The sequence below is a fragment of the Telopea speciosissima genome, chromosome 4, assembly GCF_018873765.1.
Source record: "Telopea speciosissima isolate NSW1024214 ecotype Mountain lineage chromosome 4, Tspe_v1, whole genome shotgun sequence".
In the NCBI taxonomy this organism is placed as follows: domain Eukaryota; kingdom Viridiplantae; phylum Streptophyta; class Magnoliopsida; order Proteales; family Proteaceae; genus Telopea; species Telopea speciosissima.
Genome location: NC_057919.1, coordinates 14,811,320 through 14,839,062, shown reverse-complemented (window position 1 = coordinate 14,839,062; position 27,743 = coordinate 14,811,320). Strand labels below are relative to the sequence as shown.

Sequence of the window (27,743 nt, the reverse complement as noted above, 5' to 3'; positions counted from 1 at the left end):
ATGAGGAACAATCCTCCTAAGACATGGGGCTGAAATTTGGTGGTAAGATAAATCCCAAGACAAACTATTCACATGTTAAGTCTCAACCCAAACAAAGTTAGTCAAGTACTAAATAAAAAAATTTCACCAAAAAAAAATAATAAATACAAATTTGAAAATATAATAAAAAAATTAAGATTTACTAAAATATATGCTTGATGATAGCCAAATAACAAAATAAAACTTTAAAAATCTAACGAAAAAATAAGTTTAGTAAAAAAAAATTGCTTGATGAAAATATAAGGAGATTATGTCAGTACATAGGGTGGGGGTATATGATTATATAATTGAATTTTGAGTCTGAAATCTTACAAATGACTAAACTAGACTATTTTCTAAATATCCAATGGTCAGTTTTACGACATCACCTTTCCATGTGGCACAACTAGGTATGTTGTCAAGAGATTGCCTTTTGATTACCAATTTGGATCCTCTACTGCCGAGCTGCCCGGCAGGACCATGCTACCCAGACACGGTGCTATGCACAATGTCCACCTTACCCCTGCCCAAACGCCTTGCCCGAGTGGGGTAAGGCTATCATTGTGCACAACACCATGTCTGGGCAGCACGGTCCTGCCGGACAGCTCGACAATAGAGGATCTGAATCCTTTGATTACACGACTCAAATAACCTTTCCCCATATATATGAACACAAATATAGAAGAAAAAAAAAGTGCATTCGTATACCATGTTAGAGTATCCAATGTAATTTATAGTAGGATCTATTGGGTCACTAGCAAAAATTTAGTGAAGGGTTAGTGTGGCTATTTTGAAATTGGCCTGTAGGAATAACACAAAAAAAAAAAAACCTAGGACCTTGGATGCCTTCATATAGTATGTTAGAGTATCCAATCCAAAAGCTTAAGTTATTAGGCGGAGAGGCTCAATGGTATATGAAGGCATTCAAGATCCTAGAATTTTCCAATGTAGGTTTATTTCCAACACTTTCCCTTAAATATTGCCCCTTTTTTTTATGGCAATACATATGGCATATGTAGCTCGTCATTTGAATAATTGTATACAAATGTAGGGAAAAAGATCTCTACTTGGTGGTGTTTCCTACGCCCTCTCACAGGGCACCGAGAGATGAAGTCTCTACCCCCTAGGTAGATACTCAGACGTGATCACCCATTGACCCAAACGCTTGTGTAGAGACCATGCGACCAAGTAGAGATCTGCGAATGCTTTGATACCATGTTGAAATTTATAACCCAAGAACTTATGGTTAGATAATTCAATTGAGCCAAATAATATGGATATCAAATTTAAGCTCCAACCAATTTTATCACTTCATGTACTTGACGTATCACCATGATTCATAACTAAGTGAAGTAATGGTCGATAACACCTACGAACATTCTCTAAACAAAATATATAAGCAGATGAATTGAATCACTGGCTTTTTAAAATGGTAAGTTGGTTTCTTCAAGTAACAAAACACATGCCTAACCTTTGAAATTCAAGCTACCCATAAGGATTTTGTATCAGGTTTACGACATTAGCAAAGGCTATAAAATAAAGGTAAGCAATAAATGCACGAAGACACTCATCTAGTTTTGAGGTTCCTTGAAGACAACTGCTAGCATAATTGGTTGGTATTTTAACAATAGAGTGCAAAAATCCTAAGAGGTCATGGGTTCAATTCCCTTGTACGGATGATTTGCTAAATTGCGGCGGGCGCCCATTGATGTAGGGAATTCCCTCAAAATATTCTTTTTGAGTAGTGCTGTTAAGGTTAAGACTTTATAACTAAGAAGCTAAAATACAATCATAAAGCCGGCATATGTTTTATCTCCACCCTCCATCATGATCTTAATTGACTTTAAAGATGGCTATTCTATCTTCTTAATCCTTATTAAATATTATAATTAATTTGTACAATATTCAAAGTTTCAAACTCTAATATTTTATTACATTATATCCATGTCTTCTAAGTCCTTAAAGTAATTTTTGCTTTATTTAGTCCCCAAATGTCAAACTTTGGCCTTAATTTACCTAATTAGCATACTCTCCCTCCCTCTTTCTTTTCTTTTTGCTCTCATTTGTCTCTTTCTCACTTCTTAAACACTTCAATGTCTTATTTATTCTATTCCCCCATTAAAGAAGTCTGTAGAGTATTACTTATTTTACTTATCAAAGATTTTAAGTATAAAATTGAACTTGCAAGTAAAAGGCCGTCCATGTATGGCCACAAATTCGCTTTTAGGGTTTAGTGATTACATTGTGTACAAATAATTAGGTCCATTCATAAATTATTATACTTGAACAGAAACTGATTTGCTAGGTGAGTCACATATCAAAGTGAGCCTTGGCAGCCACAAGAGATCTCCCATGTATTGGATTAGTTAATATTTTAAGGAAGAGGGATGGGTATGCTAGCAGTATACCGTATTCTAACATCCTATGTGTCTATCTCTTTTTTTCCCATCTTGAAATGACTCATTTATCGTTCAAAGGGATCGATAGAGAGATAGACATATAGGGTACTAGTGTATGGTATACTGTTAGCATACTTTAAGGGAGAAAGAACTTCACATATTGGCCACATCACCTCTGTATTCATGTGGTCAATTTTCATCCCAAAATCAAAATGCGTCTTGAAAAAATAAAAGTGAAATATTATTTTCGAAAGGGTTAGTTACTTTTTCAAATCTTTGACATATAATCAAAATGCCTAAGGGTATTTAGGGGCAATCTGATTTTTGGGAACATGAAATTAGATCGGTGTTACCAAACAGTATTCCACTTTTAATCTGTTCCTACAGAACAGGAATCAGGAGTGTTATCAATTTGGCCCTCAAGTGTTCTAAAACCTCTCTCTTATTCCTTGCTTTCTCATGTGTCTTGTTGTTTTTAGAGTTCCCTTTGTTCCTTTATTTAGTTGATTGGGCACAACCAGAGAGTGTCTTGACATGGTCCAATAAGTAAGTGCAACAATTACTAAAAGCCTAAGAGACTGTTTCATTTTGAAGGTCGATTCACTAGAATTTGGATTGCATCATAAATAACGATTATGATCTTAAGGAGAGTGACCGGTGGCACGACTCAATCTCACCAAATGTAGTGCGTGATCTTGTTGGTGTATCAATCTATCTACTGTGTATGGTTGCTTCATTTCAAGAGTTCAACAGTTGAGATAAGTGCTATATTCTCCATTCAATTCCAACATTCATTCTAGAGAATCAAATCTGAGCTAGATTTCTTGTGTGTTTAGTGCCTCAATCCACATCACTTTTATGATTGACCTTGTGTTGGACTTTCATATATTGTTCATGCTAAGAGATAGACTTGCAAATCCCTTAGTAATGCAGGGGAGTCATGTCAAAATTCTTCAATAACTTTTGGTGATATTCAAATATACTAATCAAAAGAATTATAAAAATTAAAAAAATAAAAACACCAAATTGATTTGGATTGAGAAAATTGCATTCCCATTGTAGTCAAAATATAGTTGAGAATTCAAAATTATAAGCCAAAAGTATAGGCTGTCCAAAATACATGAGAAGAATTAAATATAAGTTGGCAAATATGATTTAGTTTGACCACAAAATTTTGATGTGCTCCTCTTTGTATGGTTAGAAGTTAAAATTAGGGATTTAAAAGATCAATTAAAATTTGTTAATATCAATTAATTACTATAATTAATATATATACATAAATTCCATATAATTTTTTTTACTAAATATCATTAGTTATCTTTGATTATTTAATTAGTACCCTTCCCCACACACACTCCATCTTGAAAAAAGTAAGATTGGAATTGTTCATTCAAGCTTATTCTGGTTTAATGAATCGTTTAAGTGGGGTTCATGACCTAGTGTCTTTAAATCCCATTAAAAATAGTCTAAGAAAAAAGGACCAAGTTTTCTTAAGCCACGGTGAAGGTGAATCCTTTAATCGTGGTTTTCGGATAGATGGGAGAGAGTATTGCGCAACAAGAGAGGGTATTATCAGTTTCATATGATATTTTAGAACCCTTGAATGGTGTAAAGGAAAACTTTCTCCAAGAAAAAAATAGCCTAAATTTTTTTTTACCATATGAAATTTGACACTAGGGGAGATGATTTGGGGAGCTCGAGGAGCCTTAATTATATGCTTCTCTCAATTATTTATGTAAGATAATATGAATGGGTAAGCAAAACCCAAGCCCTAACCCTCCCACCTCTTTTTCTAAACAAAAAAAAGAAAAAAGAAAAAAGAAAAGGTTCTTTATTCCAAGAACAGAGTCCTTTCCCAAGTGGGGTAGCCGGGACCATAGCCATGAACCAAAGTTGGGACCCGTTAGGTCCTAAAAATAAAGGCAAGGAGGGGAGGGGGGGGGGGGGGGGGAAGAGATCATGATTTTGTACTTGCAACTTTGCAAGTATGTGCTGGAAAACTCAAAATTTTAAATATATGAGTCTTTGTACACAAGAACAGAGACACCATTCTATTCGTCCTAACGTGAGGAGTTAGGATTTTAAGAACCTTATTGAGAGAATCCAGACAAATAAAACCAAAACCCACAATGCCAAGAAAAGAAAGATAGTGAAGTAGTAATTTTGAGTGTGATCATCATCACCAAATTGATTATCTTTTTTACTTTTGCTTTTTCACTATAACAAAGCCTGTAAGTTTGATGTAAGTTTGAGAGAGATTCTGGATTGGGATATATTTTTACAAGGTACCAACCTATCCACTTTGAATTTTTGAATCTCCAATTGTTATAAATTTCTTCTTCCATAGTGTTCCTTTCCTTAGCCCTTTATTTTTCTATAAATTTCTTTTCATTATCAGGAAAACCATCAGATCTCCTCATCATGTACTTAAAAAACTTTCTTTTCACCTTTTCTCCTTTTCTCCCATGTTATTATGAACTAAGGTGTGGGGTCTACAGATGTTACCTTATGAATGTATTGGGTCAATGACCACTCATTCATTTGAGTGTGTTCTTCTCCAACTTTTTAAAAAGAACAGAGAAGCTGACTCAGAGAGAGAGAGAGAGAGATGTTTTGATCAGTTTACATCTCTTTAGCATTATCATCAAGAAGACAGTGACTCATCTCTCCATGGATTGATTGGGACAAGTGGGTTTTCCTCAAAAACAACCATTCTCTATCAAAAAGGAGGAATTGAATTACTATGAAATGAAAGTGAAATACTAGCAGTTAAGTCACAAACTGTGACCAACCATTGATCAATTTGACTTTTATCTATGGAAGCAACATCTTTTAACTAACAAGTTGGAAGGAACCCTTCAGTAATAATGGATCCTGCTCTTCTTTAAACTAGACACAAGCTTGTAAGTGTTATTAGACCCTAAAGAAAAGCTTGTCTTTCCCTTTTCCTTTTTTTTTCTTAACCAAAAGCTACTAGAGAGAGAGAGAAAGAGGATTACTGTTGCACAGTTACAATTAGACCTAAGAAAGTTTAGTTACCCATAAAGAGAAAAAAGGAGTTCAAAGTGCTTCTCTATTAAGCCACCTAAAAGGTCTAGTAAGGGGTTGCTATGTCTGCAACTAGACACTGTTGCTGGCGTGAGATTTTAAAAGATTGAAGTTGACTGACTGGTTGGCTTTTTATTTTTTATTTTTTTCAGTTAAGTTAGCCAATCTGGTCAAGTTTTGAGAACTAATCCAAATCTGAACCGATTTGCAATCAGGTGATCAAATTTTTATTTAATCACTGAAGAGGAAAAAGAAGCTTTTGAAAGAATTAAAAATGGATTGTGTGGATATGAATTAAATAATACAGGTTTGTTACTTACCTAATATAATCACATCATTCTCCACCTGAGGGAAGGGTTCAACCACCATCCTAAGGTCCTAAAACATCTTAAGGTGCCACACTTGAGCTCCTATATAGGCTCAATGCACTAGGCTTTTTCTTAATCTTGAGACCCTGATCTGAACCATGAATCGGACGAGTGTCGACCTTGATTCTAATCCCAATCGCAATCCAATTACACACTCATTTTCTTTTAGGTTATCTATTGGCGCATTCCGTGTATCATTGGCTAGAAAATAAAAATAATCAAATTGTATCATAACTTTTTTTGAGTGAATAAAGAATTCATTATCAAAGAAAGAAAAGAAAGAATGAACCCCAAAGAGGGAAAGGAAACAAAATTTACAAAATAAGCAAAACAAACAAAACATCAACCAACAGTCAAGAGGGGGAGGACCAAAGGGTTGCAATAAGGACAAGGACAAACAAAACATCACCCAACAGTCAAAGAGGGAGGACCAGAGGGTTGCAACAAACCCCAAGAGACAACAATAAGCATGTTCCTTGAGAAGTCAATAACATTACGGGAGGGTAACAGGGAGAGCTTAGAGTTGACAGCAAATGAGATGGACTTCCAAATCTTATCAAAGAATCGAAAGTTGGAAGTCCATCTGCATTTGCCAAGGTTGCGCTCCATCCAGATATGGTTGTTAACAACTCCAAAAGCAAGCTCATCCCATGATTTATAACTTATTAGAGCATAGAGAGGATAATCTCACTTGCCCAGCTATATACTGAGCCTTTCTCATACAGTTGCACTTGAGATTTCAACTGTCAAACCTGTTCTTTTTCTGGACATGATCATACCTCCATTCCAAGTGGTTGTTCTCAACTACTCTAAAATCAATTAATTAGCCCTAGAAACAGATTTAAGTCTTGACAAATTCTTATAAAGTACACCCATGGTGCCCTAAACCCGCTCATCCCATGATCCATAAACAAAATCACACCTGTATCTTTCAGTCCATAGGTCATGCAAACCCTTTTATCGATACATATTTTGGCTCCTGTGTGATCGAGTTATAGGATTTCCATAAGGTGGGCTGGCATAGTCCCACTTTTAGTTTTATTAAAATCGGTTTAGTTGTGTTGATGGAGGTTACCTTAATGGTATGAGTCCAGTTACTATGTGTGGACCTAAGGTATTGTTTCCTTAATGGGAAGGAAACCCTAGTTTCTTGCAGGGTTGATCCCTACCCTCACCACTATAAATAGTTGTTACTGACCCATTAAGTGACTAACCTAAGAAAACCTAAAGACATGTGGAACTGCCAACAATTTTCTGATCTCACAAAAATCTCAAACTGGCAAGGAAACAAAATGCAACATACTCAAACCATCAAGATACCTGACTAAAGAATATACCTAAACCTGAACCAGAACCAAGACCCACCTCTCGACACTACCTTTGCTTCCTCAAGGTAGGTTAGTTGTTTGCTTTAGACTTCTTTGAATTACTTGTGGCTGAGGGGTGGTGATGCAGGGAAGGGCTTGAAGCCTGAAGCTGTACTTCCACAAGAAGAAAAGAGGGCCAGCAGGGCCCCCATCTTGGCTAAGAAGCCCAGCCCAATTCGTGGGCTCAATAGTTAGCTGTTTAAATTTTAATTTGAGTTGTTTGCTTTAACTACTTGAAGTGTCCTCGTTACCTATGATCTCTTCTTATTAGACTAGGAGTTCACTTTCATTTTCAAATTAGGAATCGATGTGCTTGTTTTTATTTTAACCTTGTAAGAGCCAAGGCTCAATAAGATTTGATTATTTTGAATGAAGCTTTGTTTGCTCTCCAACCTAAGAGATTCAGCCTGGTGAGAAGCCGATAGGACAGAGAGATTCTAATCCGCAAGTGGGAAACCTGAGTTCTTCCTATTTGTTTCATACTCTGTTTTTGTCTCACATCAGTTACTGGTCTTCCTGCTATTGATTACTACTTCTGTGATTAGTTTTTAATCTCTAATTAATAGCAGTATAACTTCTCAGATCTACGGAGTATTCTGGTTTTAGAAAACTGATTATTTAAACTACAAGAATACCTCCCTGTCTAACCTGTGGATCCCCTGTTTTAAGCTACTATTTCTGCTACACATCTGTAACTGCAGGCTGATCTGTTATTCAGATTCAGCCCATCTTTGGGGGTTTTGGAGAGTAACCCAGGAGAAGAACTTGACCCAGGTTTGGGTCCATTCTGAGATCTGATTCTGCTACTACTTAAAAATCTCTTTATTCCTGAGTTTTCTCTATTTCAGAATTTGAGTTTTTAAAATTAATTACAACCCAGCCATTAATGTGTTCTGATATTTTGGGAATTTGATTAGAGTACTGAAAGGGTAGTTCGATCCAAATTTCAGGTTGTTCTATTGGGTTGATTTGAGTTTCTCTATTCCTATATCTCAGATTCAGAAATCAATATTTTTAAAAAATTACTTTATATTACTTTAAATCACGGGTTCAGTCTGGAAACAGCCTCTCTGAGAAAGCAGGGGTAAGGCTGCGTACATTATGACCTTCCCCAGACCTTGCAGTTGTGGTTAAATGCCGACTTCATTCTTCTAATCATTCTAAAGCATTCAGCATGAAGTCTATGCATTTAAATTTATTTTTTTTGGTACGATGAAGATTTATTGATGAGAATCATGTGTACAGCCAATGGCTTCAGATAAACAAAGATCATCAAGCCACGGAGTGGTAATCGGCCAATCTGTCATACACATGATAGACAGGGCCTTCCTTGCTAGGGCATCTGCAATTACATTCATAGCCCTTGGAACAAAAAGAAAAGAAACAGATGCAAAAGTAGAACGTAGCTCACGAACATCTTCAACGACAACTGCAACATCAAGCGGCGGAACACGATTAGGATCTTCAATAAAGCTAATAATCTCCTTGTTGTCTGATTCAACAAGGAGATTTGTGATTCCTAATTCACGAGCTTGCATTAGTGCTTCTCTAATGGCTAGAACTTCTCCTTGGATTGCAGAGGATAAGACCTAGGAAATAGAGAGTGCCTTTAGAGGACGCCCATTGTGATCCCTAAAAATAATTCCCAGTCCGCCAACAGTATCTCCTTGAGGATTTGCAGCATCACAATTCACCTTTATAAAATCCAACGGTGGGGCATTCCACCGATCATTTTCATTACTTGAAATGGTACCCGAATTGGTTTGAGAAGGGTTTGAAGAGGTAATAACTGACTGAAACTCAAGAAATGCTCTTTCAGCTATAGAGATAACCTCAATTGGACTCCAATCCTTTGTTTTGAATACTCTGTCATTTCTAGCACGCCACAAATACCAGCATATAAAAGAAGCTCGAGAGAGAGATTCTCGAGCAACCTTCTTATCTTAGCGTATCAATAGATCCCAACTATTCAACCACTCTGCCAATTTTGGTATTCTATCCGATGGAGGAATATAGGATAGAGGACTCCCGTACCAAACTGCTTTGGCGAAAGGACATTCGAATAGGAGATGATCTATCGATTCTTTAGCCACCCCACATCTATGACAAGTAGGATCTATTGGAACATGGCGAGAAGAAAGGCCTTCACCAGATGCTAAACCATCATTACAAGCTCTCCACATGAATGATTTAATCTTTGGTAGCGTTTGTAGAGACCAAATCCGGTTCCAAACACTTGTAGGAATTTGATCCCATTGATGTAAATGAAAAGTGGAAGGACCCAAGGTTGCCCTTTCCTCATTGATAGACACCAAAAGATAGTAAACCGACTTGACAGTAAAAACATCATTCCTTGAAGCTCCCCAAATTTGCTTATCTTCTCTTGGAAAGAGACTAAGCTTAATTTTAGAGATTGCAGCAATTTCTGAAGAATAAACCCATATTTTTCCTAAAAGGAGTTCTCATAAGATCCAATGAGTTTGTCTAAGTATGTGAATCATGGAATCAATAAAATTCCAAAAGTCTAACAAAATTATTGTAGAGAATCATCAGCCCCATGGACACTTGCATTTCGACAGCATAAAGTAACAATGTTTTGATGAAGTCAATAGTGCATCCATAAAACCCAAAAGGAAAACATGTATGTAAACTGACCTCAAGCAACTTAACAAGGAAAAAAGGGGGGAAATTTTAACTTCCGTAAAACTCAGCTGCAGATCGTGATCCATTGTAGCAAACAAACCATAACAAGATGATTACCAATATATCGATAGTAGTTAAGATCTCACAATCATAATACCATCAAATTTCCAAAAACAAAAGCAGAAAAAAGATTTATACATCAGGAAGTTGTTGATGACTACAACTGGTGAAGTTGTTCATATTTAGCACTTGAATCCTACAATTTCTCTCATATATTGTGTGCATGATTTTATTCGTTACGAAAATCCAAATTAAGACCTCATAATGAAACAACAGTTTAAGGTTGGGTTGATAAATTCCAGCCCACATAGTGATACAGATACATCACCAAAAGAGGTTTATTTTGATGGGAATAAATCTAGGATTAGGTCATATACATGTTCGGCCTTTGGTCCAATGGGTTTTCAATGTAATAAGTCACTTTTATGGACCTAAAGTAAGGGTGCATAGGTCGCATACGGGATTAACTTCTATACTTAGTTTATTTTCATGTTTTAGTGTTTTAAATTGAACCGATCCAATTGTCCAAAGCTGATTTGAACCAGTGGTTCAATTTAAGTGACTTAACTCACCTTTTTTAATTTAATGTAATTTTTGTTTTTTCTTTAAGACCCCACCTCCCACGAATTAATCAAGGGAAGTGATATTAGAGTTAGCTGGCTAGGTGTATTTACACTCCTAGGCTGCATAGGAATTAGGCATTTTACCACTATAAATAAAGAGAAATTCGGTGGAGAGGTTTCTCACCTCTGAATTTTGGAAAAAAACTGCTCTTGCTGCTCTGCAGCTTTGTTTCTTCTTTGAAAATTTGTTTTGTGTCTGATCAAAGCTAGTGGGATTGGTGTTTGATCCAATCGACACCTTACGGTGTGAAGCCCGGGTGATTCTATTGAAACTCCATTCTAGTTTTTTGTCCAAGATCTGATTTTTATTCAAGTTTCAACTTCCAACAAGCTGTTGCCAGAGAATTCCTGCAACAACTGTAAGTTAGAAGTGATCCCCATCCCCTCCATTCTTCTTCTAATCCTCTATAGCCCCAAACCTAGCTTTACCCCTTTTGTTTCTTAATTTTCTCATAACCTAAAATCTGCACAGACAAACCCAACCATCAAAACCACGCCAAACTAGGATCGGATTTCTACCTCTACCCCATTAGCACTCGATCCAAACCCTAGCTCCATCCTCCCAGTCTAAACCCTAGATTCCTTCAATTTTTCATTACTCAAAAACCCAAAACCCTAAACCTAGCTTGCTGCCCATTCAAGTTTACACACTTCCATCCATAAGGAGCTGGATCCATAATGGGAGCAGGCCAATTGGTATGTCTTAATGGTGTCAATTCCAGGCCCGGCCTAACAGGCCCAACTGAGCCCGCACAGTTAAAGCCCGAGCCGATTCTTAAACGTGTCGAGGCGGTCCTGGTGTGGGGTCCTTCGACCGGACCAATCGATTTTAGGCCCGACCCTTTAGCAAACTACCCTCCATTTAGCCCACCTGATAACCCTCTCCCACTTTTCCTATTTAACCCCTTAAAATGATTAGCCCATTGAGCCCAAACCAATGGGCAATTCAATTGATGGGATTAATTCCATAACTCATAAAAAATGTTCAGAACCAGACATGTATAAAAAAAGGGGGGGGGGGTCTCCAAATTGGTGTACTTTGAATATTAGATAGAAGAGCCTACTACTTAAATGAGTCAAAACAAGCACTAGTCTAGCATAATCAAAGATTTTAAAGAGAAAACAAAGAACAGGACGAACCTAGTTCCGTCAATGATGATTGAACTGATAAGGATAAGCACTTCATAGATTTGAGTTAATTATAATTTAAAAAAAAAAAAAAACAAAGCAATACATAAAAACTAATGAACAGAAGTTTAGGAAAAACATATTGAATCAAAGAAGAATTGAAGAAGAAGAAACAAAGTGCAGGAGAGAAATGGAGACTTACTGATGACAGGCAATAAGCACAAATTGAATGAAGATGACGACAGTGGAAAAATAGATAAGCTCATTCCAAAAGCTATGAGTTTGGCCCCTTAAGCCAAAAATTGTACATAAAAAATGTCTGGGAAACTTGAAATTGGGAGTCCTAGACCTTCCCAGAGGATGAGAGAACAACCCCTATCTCTTCCCTTAACAGAGGTTATAGTTTGAAAAGTTGGGATTGGATTTGGGTCTTGAATGTGTTTTGGTGGAAAACCTTTTCCTTTCTCTTCATTTTTCCAGGTAGGAATTTAATTATGTCAAATCTCGGTTAAGGTCCAATTAAGAGTTAAACAGACCCACAATCTGGTTATGGCCCGATTTTAATTAGTACCCAATTAAAGCCCGACACCGACCGAGCCCGTCCAGGCCGGTCCGAATACACAAACGGTCGGACACAGTGTAGCCTGCACAATTGGTGCGGCCCGGCTAGGCCCGACCGAACCTGACCGAGTCCGACCGGTTGACACCCTTACCCATGTGCTTGGCTATGTAAAGCTTTATTTAAGCTATTGATATGGTGCAGCCTGCACAATTGGTGAGGCCTGGCTAGGCCCGACCGGTTGACACCCTTACCTATGTGCTTAACTATGTAAAGCTTTTATTCAAGCTATTGATATGGTGGAGAAGCGCATTACAGACTGGAAGTAGAAAAAGAGAGAGGATGTGGCCTCCATGAGTGTGGAAATTGAAGAAATCCCCTTCCCTTTGTTGTATGCATTTGAAACCCCCCCCCCTCCATTTGCTTTCTTGTACATGTATAGCTTCATTAAAGCTGTTGTAATGGAAGGGAAACACTGATGTCCACATTTGCATAGTGTGGTGCACAAAAATGGAGTGAAAGAAAGGGGAAGTAAGAAAAGAGAAAGAAAAGAAGAGAAGGAAGAAGAAGGGGAGAAAAAGAAAAGGAGAGAAGAGATCGACAAATGACAAGGAAAGGATAGGAGAAGAAAAAAGAAAGGAGAATTGAGTTGTGGTTTCCAACACAGTAAAGAACCACTCCAGGACACTAGTGATTGAGCATACTTGAAGATTCCTGTTCTCCATTTGTTTGGGAGGAGTTGAATATTCTAGTGAGCCACCAGTCATCCCAATTCATCTCCGGATACCAGAAATCATAGACAACACATAGTTGTGAGCATTTTTATCTCTCTTTTTTGTTTTTTTGTAGAAAGCATTTCTATCTCTTGATCTTTGTATTTTGGTACTCTTGTATCCATTAATGTATATGCTAGCAACAATGATGCATGTTGAGACCTATGCTAGATGAAGTTTCATTGTGGGGTACTAATATTAGCTCAGTCATCTGCACTTGGACATGGTGTTGGTTACCAGTGGGTATCGGGAAACTATTGGGGTAACACCCTTATCTCTATGCTTTGGGATTGAAACAGGTCAGATTCCTGAGTCATTGGTGTGACTGAAACATCATCTGTCGTAGGTGCGGCCTCTCAGTTTTATACTGGAAAAATTAGTATTGAGTAGATGCTGAGGTCTAAGTGACCATTACTCTTTGCACGTAGGTAAACCGCTGAAGCATGTATTTCTCTGTGTCGTGGATGTTTGCTTACTTTAGTTAGAAATGCTTTTTCGTAGGATGAATGTACACATATGGTAGAGCTTTCGACAGTCAGGTTGGGGTGTGTATGTGTGTATGTATGCCATCAGTGAGAACCGCTATCAGTGAGAGTTTGTATGCTTGAGTAAAGTGTCAGTACTAGCTCTAGACAACATTTGTGATTCCCATTAGTTGACACAACAACTCTTGGCAATAGGGCCAGTGACTGTGAGTGTAGTTGAGCGTCCCTTAGTTAGTGTTGCTATATCATATTGGTTGTGCACCTGTGTATCTTTGAGAGGATAGTCAAGTGCTTGGAGTAAGTGTTGATGACATCAACATGTGAACTTGTCGTGTAAACCCTTGCCCTAATAAGATATACAAAATTGAGAAATTTATGAAACACCCCCTGAAAATGGATCGATACTTAGATCACCTCCTCTTATTTGAGAATACTCAGATTATCCCTTCTACAGTAACGGTGTTAGTCTGCTGTTAATTATTATTGTGAAAAGACTATTTTAGCCTTGTACTAAAACTTTAGAATTAAATTTACAATTCTACCCTTTCCTTCATCTTCAACCTAAAATACTCCACCGCCTCTGCTACGCCCTGCAACACCGCCGTCGTCGCCTTTGCTTCGTGGTCGACCCTTAATCGATCTGTACGTAAATGCTCTGACTTGAAATTCACCTTTCACCGCCGGGGGAAAAAGCATCAGAAAACATGGAATTTTTTAACAAAAGTTGTTCGTTACAACCATAAACAGAGATGTATTCTTTAAAATGGTACAGTTTGATTTTTGCGGCTTAGGACCTTCAGTGGTTCCTGTTGTTCTTCTTCCTCTATGCAATTAATCAATCCATGCATCCTTCGGAGGGCTCTTTCTGAGTTCTCAAACTTTCCTTATTTAGGCTTAAATCTGGAGATCTTTTATTACTCACAAACCATACCCAGAAGAGGCCAATAACCATGTCGAGTGGTGCTTCTGATGGTGCGAATTGATCCTCCAAATATCACCCTAGGTGAGTGAATAGTTGCTGAGATCTAATATCTCGAAGTAGTAGCAGAATTCTGGGAGAAAACCCAAACCGCAGGTGAATAAAACCGTCTCTGATCATTAACTAATATCAGCACCAACTTGAAATTCAAGGGGAACCTTTGATTTCTCAAGCAAAACCCTACCCGTTTTCGTTCCAAAAAAAAAAACAAATAATTTCTCAAGCAAAACCCTACCCGTTGGGTCTCCTTTTATACCCCTTCTTCACCTTCAATAGGGGTTAGATGAACCAAATCAAATCCTCACGTCTCTTTCGATCTCTCTTTTTCCACAACTACGAGCCAAAATTTTTAATGTAGAAAAGAATAATAAAAAATTTTAACATCTTCTGTCTCTGCAACTATTATTTTGCTGATTCGTATAACTGCTGTCGAAAACCTAAAATGCTCAAGAGATTTTTCAATCTCTATTATCAACGGAAACCTAAAAGACTCAAGAGATTATGAAATCTGGAACCAGGGCCGAATTGATAATCTGGAACCAGAGGGTGCCGGAAGTCAAGGGGAAAGGGGAGGAAGATGCATAGGCCGGTGTTGGTGCCGGAGGAGAGAGAGGCGGAGTGATCCGTAGGGACTTTTAATTTCCCTAAACGGAAGAGAGATCAGAGAGATGAAAGAGAGAAGGTTTTTCAATGTCTCTGTTCTGGATCGATTGGAGCTCGAGTGTCTTCTCTTCTTCTTCTTTGCGCTTGAATGTCGCTGACGATCGAAATCTTTGAGTTTAACAAAGCTCTGGCTGGATCTGAGAAGACCTTTGCAGTTGATTTAGTTGCTCCTATCAAAAGCTCGAGTGTCTTCTTCTTCTTCTCCGATGCATGGCTGGACTGGAAATGCCAAGATTAAGTTGCAGGTCATGTGAGGAAGAAGATGGATATTGGGGGTTTTAGATTTAAGGGTAAAATAGTAACTCTACACTAATAAGGGTAGTAGATTTAAATATATTTAACAGTGTAAAACTACCGATAAGGGCTAGTGTGAGTATAGGGTTCTCATGCAGGGGGTGAATGGGTGATCTGAGTATCAATCCATTTTCAAGGGGTGTTTCGTAACTTTTCCTACAAAATTTTACATAATGAGACAATAATTTTAACCTTACTTCTTTGCCCTTGACACATAAAGTGTCATTTCACCATATACTCGAAAAATCTACACAACAATAACACTCTTTGATTATAGTTACTTTCAAATTATTTTTGAAAATCTTTTTATATTTGTACTTAACAGTATTCACAAGTAAGGAATTTTTGATTTTTGAGAATACAATTACTAGAATATCCTTACAATAAAAGCAAAGTTTATGGATTATAATTTCCAATAAAATTTTTTTTTTGGGGGCAAAAGGATAATTTCAAATATTCGAACCCAACACAAAAGGTCGACGGATCGGGATCGAGTTCGGGATCGGTGATTCTTATCAATTAGGCCATTTTTTGTTTTCACGCGCGCAAACTAGAGTTGCGAAATACTTCCGAAACCGTAAATCGAGTCGTTACCTTTTTGAGGATAGTTGCGAAAGCCAAAATACGCTTCAACATTTTCACATTCGCATCGATTAACCGATCGATCGCCGCCGAAAGAGAAGGCGACGTCGAGGGTTATTGTTCTCTGCAACTATCCATCTCAAGTCTCAACGTCGTCGTCTGAGTCTTAAACATTCTACCTCTTATCATGGACCTGGACTTGGACGATATCGGCATAGACGGTCCCGGTGATCCAGGCATGGCTGCTTCGAGGCCATCCAGGTTCCTTCCCAAATCCTCTAAGCTCAAACCTAAACCAAAGGAAGAGCCAGTATCATCAGAACCAGAACCTCAACCTTGTACCCCTCTTCCGAAGAAGCAAGATGATTCATCTCCGCTTCCGAAGAAGCAAGAGGATTCATCTATGCCCTCACTTGATGCCACCGTCAAATCGGCATCTGAACCTTCTCCTTCCTCAACCCTCAACAACTTCACTAAAGTGGAGAAGACGGAGGAGCAAGTGGTTGAAGATGCAATGGAAGTAGACGGAGATGAAGATGCAGTGGTCAGGGAAATAGACGTCTTCTTTACCCCTCCTCCACTTGATAACAATACTCAGGTGTCCTTCGCACAGAAACTATTTTTCGTTTTTTCTTGTTTAATTGTTTCACCGTGAAGAATTATTTAGTTACATTTGTTTCTTTTTTTCCCGTACTTGTAGTTATACGTTCTGCAATATCCTCTTAGACCTTGTTGGCGTCCGTACGAACTCGATGAACGATGTGAACAGGTGTGCTTTCTCTTTCATTGTTGTTTTTTTCTTATCTTATATTACTACTACTATTATTATCATCATTCATCCATCTCTTTAAGGGTATGTTACTTATATCTCTAGTTTTGATACGATGAATGTTCATGAGATCTATTTGTTTGTTTAGGTTAGAGTGAAGCCCAAAAGTTCGCAAATGGAAGTTGATTTGTCTCTGAATGTTGATGATAGGAGCAGTTACAACGATGATGCTCCTGCCCAAATGAGAACAAAAATGCAGGTTTATCTGTAGACTTTTGTCATAGTCTATCCTTCTTTAGTCATGTATAAGCATCTTTTAAATCAATTGCTATATGGTAAATATGTCTCTATTCCTTATATATTTTTTTGGAATTCTTATTTTATGTTTCCATGTTGGTCTCATATTTGATTCCTTGCTTCCTTGAACCGACAACCATCTTTCGGCCAATCCCATGGAGAACCGGTAAATACCTCTGCTACAAAGAAGGGTTGTGATAAGAAACATTCAATTTTTCATGCTATTGCTACGGTTAAACGATCATCTTCAGATAATTCGTCCAAACCAAGGATAGCTATAATATCTTGAAACTCTTTGTAATGTTGGTGTATGAATTGGCTGAAACTTTGAGTCTCATTGCTGTAAATGGGATCTCATTCTATACTGAATTTGCAAACCAGGACCTTTTGAACATTTTAATATAGAGATAGAAATAGTACAAGATTTCCAAAGGGATAAGAAAACACCCATGTTGGAATTGTTGGTTTTGAAAACTCCACCAATTATGGAGGAGTACTTTAGATTTCTTTACTTTTATGTTCTTCGGATGCATGTCAGAAATTAACACCAAACATACATTATGATAATATATTTTCCTGTGGAAGGCCTTTTGAGTGGAGAAAAAGTTCATATCATCAAATTTATTTATCTTTTATATTCTTTTTCAATTTTAGCTTTCTTTTTACATTTGGATCCTTCCTTTATGTCCAGCTTCTTCTCCTTAACTTGCTTTGTACCATTAATCTGTCATAATATGACATAGTGTCTTTGTTCTTATTGTTATCTAGACTTTATCAACTTCATGGAAGCCACCCGCCACCTCTGGTTATGCAGTTGGACTTCTGATGGGAAACAAGGTGTGCTTAATTCGAGATTGGTTACTCTTCCTTATTCCTACTATTCAGGCTTTCAGAGTGATTTATTAATCTCCAGTTACTCAATTTCGCCAAAGTGACAGCTTTACTAACACTAGCAGTGGTGTTTTTTTTGTTTTGTTTTTAATCTAAATTAATGCCTCTTGATGCTGTAGCTTAATGCTTTTGATTTATTGGGTTTATAGTAAAACAGTGTGTTTCCTGCAGTCCTAACTAGTGAAAATTTCCCCTTATACATTTAGGTTTTTTAGTTTCCAGAGTTTCTTTCTATTTTCCTAATGTATTCCATACTACTTATGGATGGGTAATTATCACTTTTTTAATTAGTTTAACCTGAATACCCAACTTACTCATTGTTATTGGCTATTTATGTGTAGTGGTGGGACATTGTGTTCATTTCACTGTCGTCCTTCCAAATTGTCATTTTTTGTGGTGTTGATCAGCTTACCTGTGACGGCATAATGTTGTCTTGGGCAGCAACTTTACCATAGTTTACTAGGTTTTAGTCGATTATTATCATGGTCCTGTCATTTCAAGTTTCATGCAGCTTGTATTAGAGTTCTTGGTCTATAATTAGCTTGTGAGTATTGCATATGATTAATTGGTGTCACAGCACATGGGAGTTGATTATGAGATTTTTAGTATTAACATTGCTGTTTGAGCTCCTGCCTAATCCTCCCCCTTCACTTGACCATTTCACTGGGCCGATGGAAGGGGTTATGACACTTTTGGCATCATTGGATGGAGGTTATTTAACCTTCTTGTCACTTTTACTTGGTAAGAATTGTGAAATGTGTTTTCTCCTTTTCCTATCTTGCAGTTACACCTCAATCCTGTTCATGCAGTTGTGCAGCTTCGACCATCTATGGAGCACCTGAAGTCTGGTGGGCCGAAGAAGAATAATATTGTGGAAGCTAATATCAAGTTCAATGAGAAGAAAGAAGAATCTGCAGGTCCATCAAAAAAGCAGGTGAAGTGCTTGTGTTGTCCACCCTGATAATCATGGTGCATAAGTGGGTATTTCAATATGTTTTTATTGTGGAGGATCTTTAATGCAGCATTTGGTGAAAGACAAATCTCCTTTGTTTTATATACATTTCACCCTACATATCTTGGTTTTTTCCTGGGCCTACCTCGAACAGTTTTAAATGAACAGAAGAGAGGATTTGGGGGATGAATCTATTTATCTTAAGATAAGCAGGAGAGAAAGAAACAATGATTGAGAAAAGGAACCTCTTCACCCATGGATTCAGTGGTACAGAAGGGGGAAAGGAAATGTGAATCCAACAAAGACAACTATTCTAGTGGGGAGAGGATAACAATACTACTAAAATGATGTAGCCTAGAGTAAAGTCAGTTAATATGTGCTATAATCCAAAATTTTTTACACAAAATTGAGGAAATACTTCCGTGTAAAGCATATCTATGTATGAATACAAATACATATAGTAAAGTTTCAATAATTTATTGAATATATATTATAATTTTAATATTATTTCACATATTCACATCTTAGTTGTATATTTTTATTGTATCAAAATATTAAGTTTTACATAATATAAGAAGAAGTCCTTAAAATGTATGCACATTGCATACTGATATGCCATGGTGGATTTGCTAATGTTTAACAGTTATTTAAGTCATGTTCTATAGTCTATACACATTGTATGTCTCAATTCATTTACCTCTATTTTTTAATTATTTTTCTTCCTAAAATAACACTCATCATATTTGTCAGAGATACAGAACAATATTGTCTTCCCCCCAAAAATTGTTTACTACATGAACAAATAAAATTTTGGAAATATATTATAGAAAAATCCAATTAGAAGGAATGAATTAAATTTTATGCATGGATTTTTATTCTTTTGAATGGTAGTTTCAACACCAATTAAAATTTCAACTGTGGTTGATCATATTCATATCTCAAATATTCCTGGATTTTTTTTATTACCGAGATAACTTGGGTATAAGCCATTGATGGATTTCTTTAGTATCTTACTTTTTCTGTGCCACTATACTGAACAGGCTCTCAACCATGTGAGAAGTTTTTTTTTGGGTGGGGGTGGGGCAGGGGTACTGGGGCTACAACTGTCAAAAGGGGCCTTGGATGTTCTGTAGCCAGTTTTTGCATGTAGAGCTAGTTCTTGACAAATTCATACTTCGTTTTTCTCCTAGGTAACTACCACTCACTGTTCTATTGAAATAGTGAAAACATCCCGCAAGAGTTGACACAATCCAATATGTATGGAAACATTGTTAACTCTGTTGGAAAATATTCCCCAGTGAAGGATCAGCAAATGCATCGTTATAGTGATGGTTAGATGACCCTGCCTTTACTCTAACAAGCACACACAGATAAATATAAATATATATTTTATTAATGTGTCTACATATCAATGTCCTCTCAACTTACTTTCTTTAGGTGATCTTTCCTCTTCCTTTTTTGTAATAATCTTCTTCAGTTCTTCTTTCCAATACTGGCCTTGCAATCAAGGTTCAAAAACTCGTTTCGAGGAGGTCTTTCTGCCAGTTCGAGATTCTCGAGATCTCAGCGAGACAGTGCATTTTTTTTGGGTTTCGGTTTGATGTTTCGGTGGGAAAATGGCTATAGTTGGCTCTAAAACTGTAAAAGAATCTTGTTTTAGGCTTAATAAACATATTATAATCTTAAAATTAAAAAAAGCACTCAATTTTGTGCTTTGGATTTGCACCCTTGGTTGGCAATAAACGTCAAATCTTTATGATATTTGCCTATAGTCCTATACACATTGTTTGAGTGCTATGAGACATAATGGGCAAATAAAACAAGTAAATTATGCAATAATGGATGAAGACACAATATTTAAAAAATAGTTAAGGACTTAAAGTAAAAACTACAAAGTACAGTGATGAGTGAACAATGCATATTAAATAGACACCATAGTCTTCCATGTCCCAGCAATACAATATTGTGAGTCTGTAACTATCAATTGATATGAACTATGACATGCTGAATCAAGTCCACTCATGGTCCGATGGAACCGACATGCATCGTCTTTCATCTGCATGACATATGAATGCCACATCATAGCGTTTGAGAAAAAACAAGAGTAGTTTCTTCTTAAGCAGGTCGAGATATCCGAGATTTTTGAGATTTCACTGAGATTTTCGGTTGAGTTTATCGAAACCATGCAGATTTGGGTCTTGTAAGAGAACTTGTCTCGACCAGGTCGAGATCTCGGCGAGTTTTAGAACTATGCTTGGAATCCATCTATGTTATTTTCTTAAAATATAATGCCTTTGTTGAAAAATTCAGACCAGATCATTTTAAAAAACATATTTTGCCAACTTCTTTCAGTATTCCCACTAAACTGAAGGGGATGCCTCTGAAGCAGACTTTTAGATCAGTAGTTCAGTGTTTTCAGATTAAAAAAGCATGTTGATTTCTCTTCACAACTATCCTGTTACTCATCCCCCCCACCCTGTTTTACTCCTTAGGTTTCTTTTGCTGCTCCATGTAAGTATTGACCTAGAGATTTTAATTTTATCATCTCTGTGCAGGGGAAGTTGGCGAGGGCATCTGATAAGCAAAACACAGATGATGCTGAGGTAAGACATGTCAAACTAACTTACTGTCTACTTCATGCCTTGGAATGAATATTATACTGTTATCAGTTATCTGTTGCTTGCTGTTTTATTTAAAAGATAATCCATTTGAGTCTGACCATTTGAATAGATATAAAGGGAACATGGTATGGTGGAAAAAGAAGCTGGTTATAGTTGTCTTCTGTTCACATGACTAATGGTGATTCTTCAATTTAGTTTGTGTATATTTAGTACAAAGATTAGTCTCTTGCCTCCACATGCGTAGAGGTGTTTCTTATGTCTCCTTAGTATGATTGATAGACCATTGTGCTCAGGTGAAAGGTTTCTTTGCTCATGCTTGATCCTGCTTATGGTTTGCTAATGCATTTAAAAGGTGTTAAAAATAAAAAACAGGCTAGGCTTGTAGATACATAGGATCTGGTGTCATATGTCTATTCCATTACATGCCTTTCAAATGTATTATCAAAGTATAATTAGGCATATAGCATGTGTGAGGAACCTTACGCTATTTTCATGGGAGACAGGGGACCATATGCTTTGGCAAATAATATTCTGGAAGTGCATGTTTGTTATTTTTATAAAAAGGGCGATTGTTGGTTCATGTTCTCATGCTGTACCTTTATTAATCAGCACATGGAATACTTATTCACATTTTTCTTTCCAATGGTGAATGCTATTGTTTAGTGTATAGTATCCAGGCAGGTTTCTGTGTTTTGTCGTTTCGGTTCATTATAGTGTTTTGTCTTTTTGGTTCATATTAGTTGGGTGTTTGATGTTGCTAATCTGACAGTTGGATAAATAGAACACCCCTTGTATTTTCTTGGTGTCAAATTTCATGACTCATCTCAACTGTATGGCCTAGCATTTAGTGGTATTTTCTGTTTAAACTGTCAAACCAGTGATGGGCTGACATGGCCAACTCGAACAATTCAATAGAAGATTTATCACATGGATCGGACATCTATTTGATTTTGAAGACAGACTCCATATGGCCCCCATTTCTTGGAACTTTTCCCTTGGCATCATAAATAGTCAAAATCTTGACTAAAACTGACCAGTTGAATGTTGATTGTGCCACATGTGTAGTCTTTGGGGCTAATGCCACATGAATCAAGTGTGAAGTGACACCTTGTCTAGACAATTTGAGCCCCAACTAAGCTGGTGGATAAAATCACCCATACCTAGAGAAACCACTGGAAGTGGTTGGAGAGTGAGTTTGAAGTTTCATAAATTGCATAGATGCCATCATTGTAATGGAATCTAGTGGTTGATGGGTTTCTAGAAGCCTAAGGGATTAGGTTCAGAAACTCAGTTGAAAACCACAATCGTTGTGAAGAGAAAAAGGACAGATTCAAGAAGATTCAATAACTTGAAATCAAAACCTCAGATGGACGCAAAACTATGGTCAAAGGTCACTTTAATGGCTGAGAATAACTCCTCAAACTCTGACTGAAATCTGATGGTCAGATCTGGAGGTATGTACTAATCCTATGGGCAATAGGATTCCAGAGTTTAAGGTTTCAACAGAACAATGAAATCAGAAACTTAAGGCTGCAATTTGATAGTCAACAAAAGAGCAGAATAATGATCAGGTATCAGAATTAAGAAGGCGGGCCTTGGTGTAATGGTAAGGTTGCTCCATGGTGACCAGGTGGTCACGGGTTCAAGTCTGAAAACAGCCTCTCTGCGAAAGCAGGGGTAAGGCTGTGTACATTATGACCCTCCGCAAACCCCGCAGTGGCGGGCGCCTCATTCACTGGGTATGCCCTTTCTTTGATCAGAATTAAGAAGTGCCTATAAACCTGAAATAGCAAACATAATCTGATCTTCAAAACAAGTAGAACTAAGAATCCAACTTGAAGTAGGACTCTAAGAAATCAGCACAAAAGTCAAATTTTGACACCGTTGGTCATTGGGTGTGTTTAGAATACTATCCGGTTACCAAATCTGAAGTTTGATTTGAAATCTCAGATGCAAACAATATAGAAACTGAAATTCCAGTAAGTAGGGTATGCACAAGAACAAAACATATTTATGAGATTACTAACCTGATTTAATGATGGATAGCTTAAAGAAATGATAGAAAGATAGATTGATATGAACCAAGCATCTCGCCTGGAACCAGATTGGAATCCCACTAACCCTACCTTAGCATCTCTGATGCAGTTGCTCTAGCCTGACTAGACAAACAAGACCCACTTTGGATGCCCAAACCAAGAACCGGTCCAACCTGGGGAAGTAGTTTATTTATTTAAATCTTTTATTTGTTGAGTTGCATACGTAGGATATAGGTTTCAGTTTCATATTCAAAATAGGACTCTTTAAAAGCATCCCGGGCATGAGGCTCCGCTCTTTGCAGGTCGGGGGCAAATATCGCAACCTTACCCCGCTTCATGGAGAGGCTGTTTCCATGTTTCAAACATGCAACCTGATGGTTGCAATAGCGCAACAACGTTGGCTCAGCGGTTAGTTGTGTTATTACAACTTGTTGGTTGCGGGTTCAGACTTGGAAACAGCCTCTCCCGGCAGGGGTTAAGGCTGTCATTGCCCCTCCCAGGCCTGCAGTAGCGGGGTTGTGCACTGGGACACTCTTTATGCTGGTATTTGATTTGTTATCTATATAATTTTTACTAGTTGTATAACCATTTAATCTGATGGTTGGACAATTGACTGCTGGTTAGAAAGGTCAGCCTTCAGTTTGCTTTTAAATCATTGCTGTTCCATCCAACTAGATGACTTCTGGATTGTCGACAAAGGAAAGGTTAAACAGCCGATAAACTTTCCAGTTTCCAGTGGCCACAAAATGACCTGTCAAATTGAACTGCTTTGATGGAAAAGGGAAAGAATATAATCATGGGATTAACAAATATTCTGAGCATGTTCTGTTCAAGGATATGAAAACAATCCTGTCCTTGAGACAGAGGAAACAAAGGTAATAGGGATTGATGATGGAGATTTACATAGCATATATCTTATACTTATTTTTTTTTCTTGTTCATGGTAAACCTAGTTCTCTTCCTAGGTTCCTTTTTTTGGGACTAGTTTATCTTCAAACAAGTTAACACTGTAGCTAATTACAAATTAACCTGGAATGAGATTTGTGGCTGATTTTGGGAGCTGATAGCTATCATTGATTATATTCTTTTATTTTATTGTGTACTTAAATCATCTAAAAGAAAGGATGGGTGGGGGGGAGGACATCACATGCTTGTCAAAGTTGTAACATTATTAATCCTGTGTTTTTTTTTGCTAAAAATTATTAATCCTGTTGAATTCATCAAAGCAGTTAGAAAAAAAAACTTATTCCATATTTTGCTAATAAATGTATTTTGTTATGGTATACTGCATTTTTATGGTTTTGGTTACTCTCTCCCAGTTCCATGCTGTGAAGTATTTCTTCATTTCTTTTTCTTTGCCTTTTGTTTTTTCAACCCGTGGAGTTTATTTTCTGGTGGAATTTATATCTTTGTTGTTTTCCAGTCTTGGGTTTCACTTGAATACCATGGCAGAGACAGCAGTTTCTCAAGCAGATACCGTCAAAAAATGGCTGCAGAAGAAAGTTATCTGATTCCTTTTTCAATGAGCCCGTATGCTTTCATTAACTGATTAGTATTTTATTATTTTGCATTATATAATCAGTTTCAGCTGAAAGTTTTCTATCTGCATCAATATGTTATGGCCAAGCATTGGTTTATTTCTATTAATCTCACTACGGGCTATTTTTTTTCCTGTTTGAAGTTATGACTTTGTCAACTCTTTATGTCCTGGAACAACTACAGACAGCAACAGAGCAAAAGGTCCTTCAAGAAGGTATATCCATCTACTATGCTTCTATTTCTAAAAAAATCTCTTTTGGATGTGACATGTTTTGTGGTTCCTCATATTTCATACTTCCACATCTTGTGTTCCATATTATTACAATCACAAGTCAATGAGCATGCTTTTTGAATTGAGTTTTCCATCCCTTTTATATGTACCATTACAATGATTGGTAGATCCAGTTAATTATTGATCATTGAGAAAAAGGAAAAAGAAAGTAGATTAATTGTAGTTGTCTGATTATCAAGAGCATTGAGACGGTTAATAATGCATCCCCGGATCACAAAACCCTGCTTTGGGTCGCTATGGACCCACAAGAATGATAAATAACTCAAAGTTAAGGGTATATTGGCAATTCCATAGATTCTTAGCACAATTAGGACCATATGGGACAGAAGAATTATTCTGGGGCAACGCTTTCTCTCCACTGCTGTTACACCCTCCTCTCTCTGCTCGCTGCTGCAACTCACTGGTGCCTTTCGTCTCTCTCTCCTCTCCTATTTCTAATGTAGTCCTACGTTTGAAAAGTCAAACTAGGAGCCAGACAACCTGGATCTGTTATGAACACCAATCGGGTAGGCCAAAAATAGGGGTTTTGGTGAAATTAGGGATAGGGTTTGATGTGTGGGTTATGTTAAGTTGAGGTAGGGGAGTCTAACAGTGAAGGTCCTGAGATGTTTTGATGGAGGGAAGTATGTAAACTTGAATGGGCAGCAAGTTAGGCTTAGGGTTTTGGGTTTTTGAGTAATGGAAATTGAAGGATTCTAGGGTTTAGAGTGGGAGGATATAGCTAGGGTTTGGATCGAGTGCTATTGGGACTGAGATGGAAATTCGATCGTAGATTGGTTTGGTTTTGATGGTTGGATTGGTCTGTGCAGGTTTTAGGTTATGGGGAAATTAAAAAACCAAAGGGGGAAAAGCTAGGGTTGGGGCTATAGAGGTGTAGAAGAAGAATGGAGAGGATGGGGATCACTTCTAACTTACTGTTGCAGAAATTCTTTGGCAGCAAGTTGTTGGAAGTTGAAACTTGAATAAAAATCTGATCTTGGACAGAAAACTTGAATGGAGCTTCAATAGAACCACCTGGGCTTCACACCGCAAGGTGTTGATTGGATCAAACACCAATCCCACCAGCTTTGATCAGACACAAAGCAATTCTTCAAAGAAGAAACAAAGTTGCAGAGCAGCAAGAGCAGTTTTTTTTTTTCAAAATTCAGAGGTGAGAAACCTCTCCCCCAAATTCCTCTTTATTTATAGTGTCCAAAGGCCTAAATTCCTATGCAGCCTAATTACCCATGTTTTAGGCCCATAAAAGTGGCCTATTACATAGAAAACCCAGGGGATCAAAGGGCCAACATGTATATAACTCAACCCTTGACTTATTCCTAAGCAAACTAGCCCTATTTGGTGATGAATCTGCATCAATTTCTCTCCCCACTAGTCCCTCTCCCCTCCCCCAACCCTTCCCTATCTATTCCCTCCATGGCTCTACATACTCCCTCCACCCCCCTCTGTGGTCGTGTCGCAACTCTCCTGTGCACTGAGATGTATGTCAAACAGAATCAGAGATCTCGGTTCTGCATACTTTATTCTACATGGCCTCGGGACTCATCCACCCGAGAAAGAGGGAGTGAAGATTGCACCTCGGTGGCTGGAGATGGGAGACGATAGGGTATCTTTTCATCGAGATTCCGTGTTTTCCGTCAACAGTTCGGTTCTGCATTTCTGCAACGATTCATCATCTGCTGCTTTTGTCTTCTTGTATTCTAGCATTTGTTGTTGTGAAAAAGTGCAGTGAGGTTGATTTAAAGTTTTCGGTGATAAATTGAAGTGAAGCAAATGAAATGAAAAGGAGCAAAATAGATGCGAGTTTGGTGGAGTTGGAGGTAAGTGCAACTCCTGCACCTGTGTTCTTAGTCCATGGAATATGGATTGGAAGTTTGGAACCCTGTGTTGACGACTTACTCAGCATCCTCAATGCCCTCCTCATTAATAAGTATGCCTACGTCGGCCACTCTGTCTCTGCCATGGTCGGCATTCTCGCTTTCATCTGTCGACCCAATCTCTTCGCCATACTCGTCCTCTCTAAGTCCCTTGAGGCTTTGGCAGTTGAGCCAACCATGGAGTGGAAAAATTGAAAAAGAAAAATGAAATTGCAAGAGCCCCCTGTTCCTGATGGCTGATGAGTAGAACTATGAAGATGCGGAGGAGATGAGTTGCAACTTGCAACTGCATCAGTTAATATAGCCTTGAAATTTCCCACAATATTTCCATTAATCCAGGTTTTTGTCTCCTGCCGCTGAAAGTTATTTATTTGATCCATCCAATAGGTGTACTGAAACCGTCTGTTTAAACTATATGGATATGGGTTAATGCGTATTTGTGGCAAGGAAACTTTTTGGGTTTTAATCTTCATATGTTTGAAT

At 37.6% G+C, this 27,743-nt stretch overlaps 1 protein-coding gene across 3 annotated transcripts in view; it reads left to right on the top strand.

Annotated features, from left to right (window-relative positions):
- The first annotated feature begins 16,048 nt into the window (after positions 1–16,048).
- The window catches only part of LOC122660154 (DNA-directed RNA polymerase III subunit RPC5), a 47,457-nt gene continuing 35,762 nt past the window's right edge, over positions 16,049–27,743 (top strand). For 2 of the 3 annotated variants that reach the window (XM_043855340.1, XM_043855338.1), the window contains exons 1-8: positions 16,049–16,587; positions 16,690–16,758; positions 16,907–17,017; positions 17,824–17,892; positions 18,731–18,880; positions 21,454–21,501; positions 24,979–25,085; positions 25,237–25,308. In XM_043855340.1, coding sequence (XP_043711275.1) covers positions 16,177–16,587; positions 16,690–16,758; positions 16,907–17,017; positions 17,824–17,892; positions 18,731–18,880; positions 21,454–21,501; positions 24,979–25,085; positions 25,237–25,308 — 1,037 coding nt within the window. In that variant the 5' untranslated portion in view covers positions 16,049–16,176. The remainder of the gene's footprint in view (positions 16,588–16,689; positions 16,759–16,906; positions 17,018–17,823; positions 17,893–18,730; positions 18,881–21,453; positions 21,502–24,978; positions 25,086–25,236; positions 25,309–27,743) is intronic. The other variant, XM_043855339.1, reaches the window with a different exon arrangement.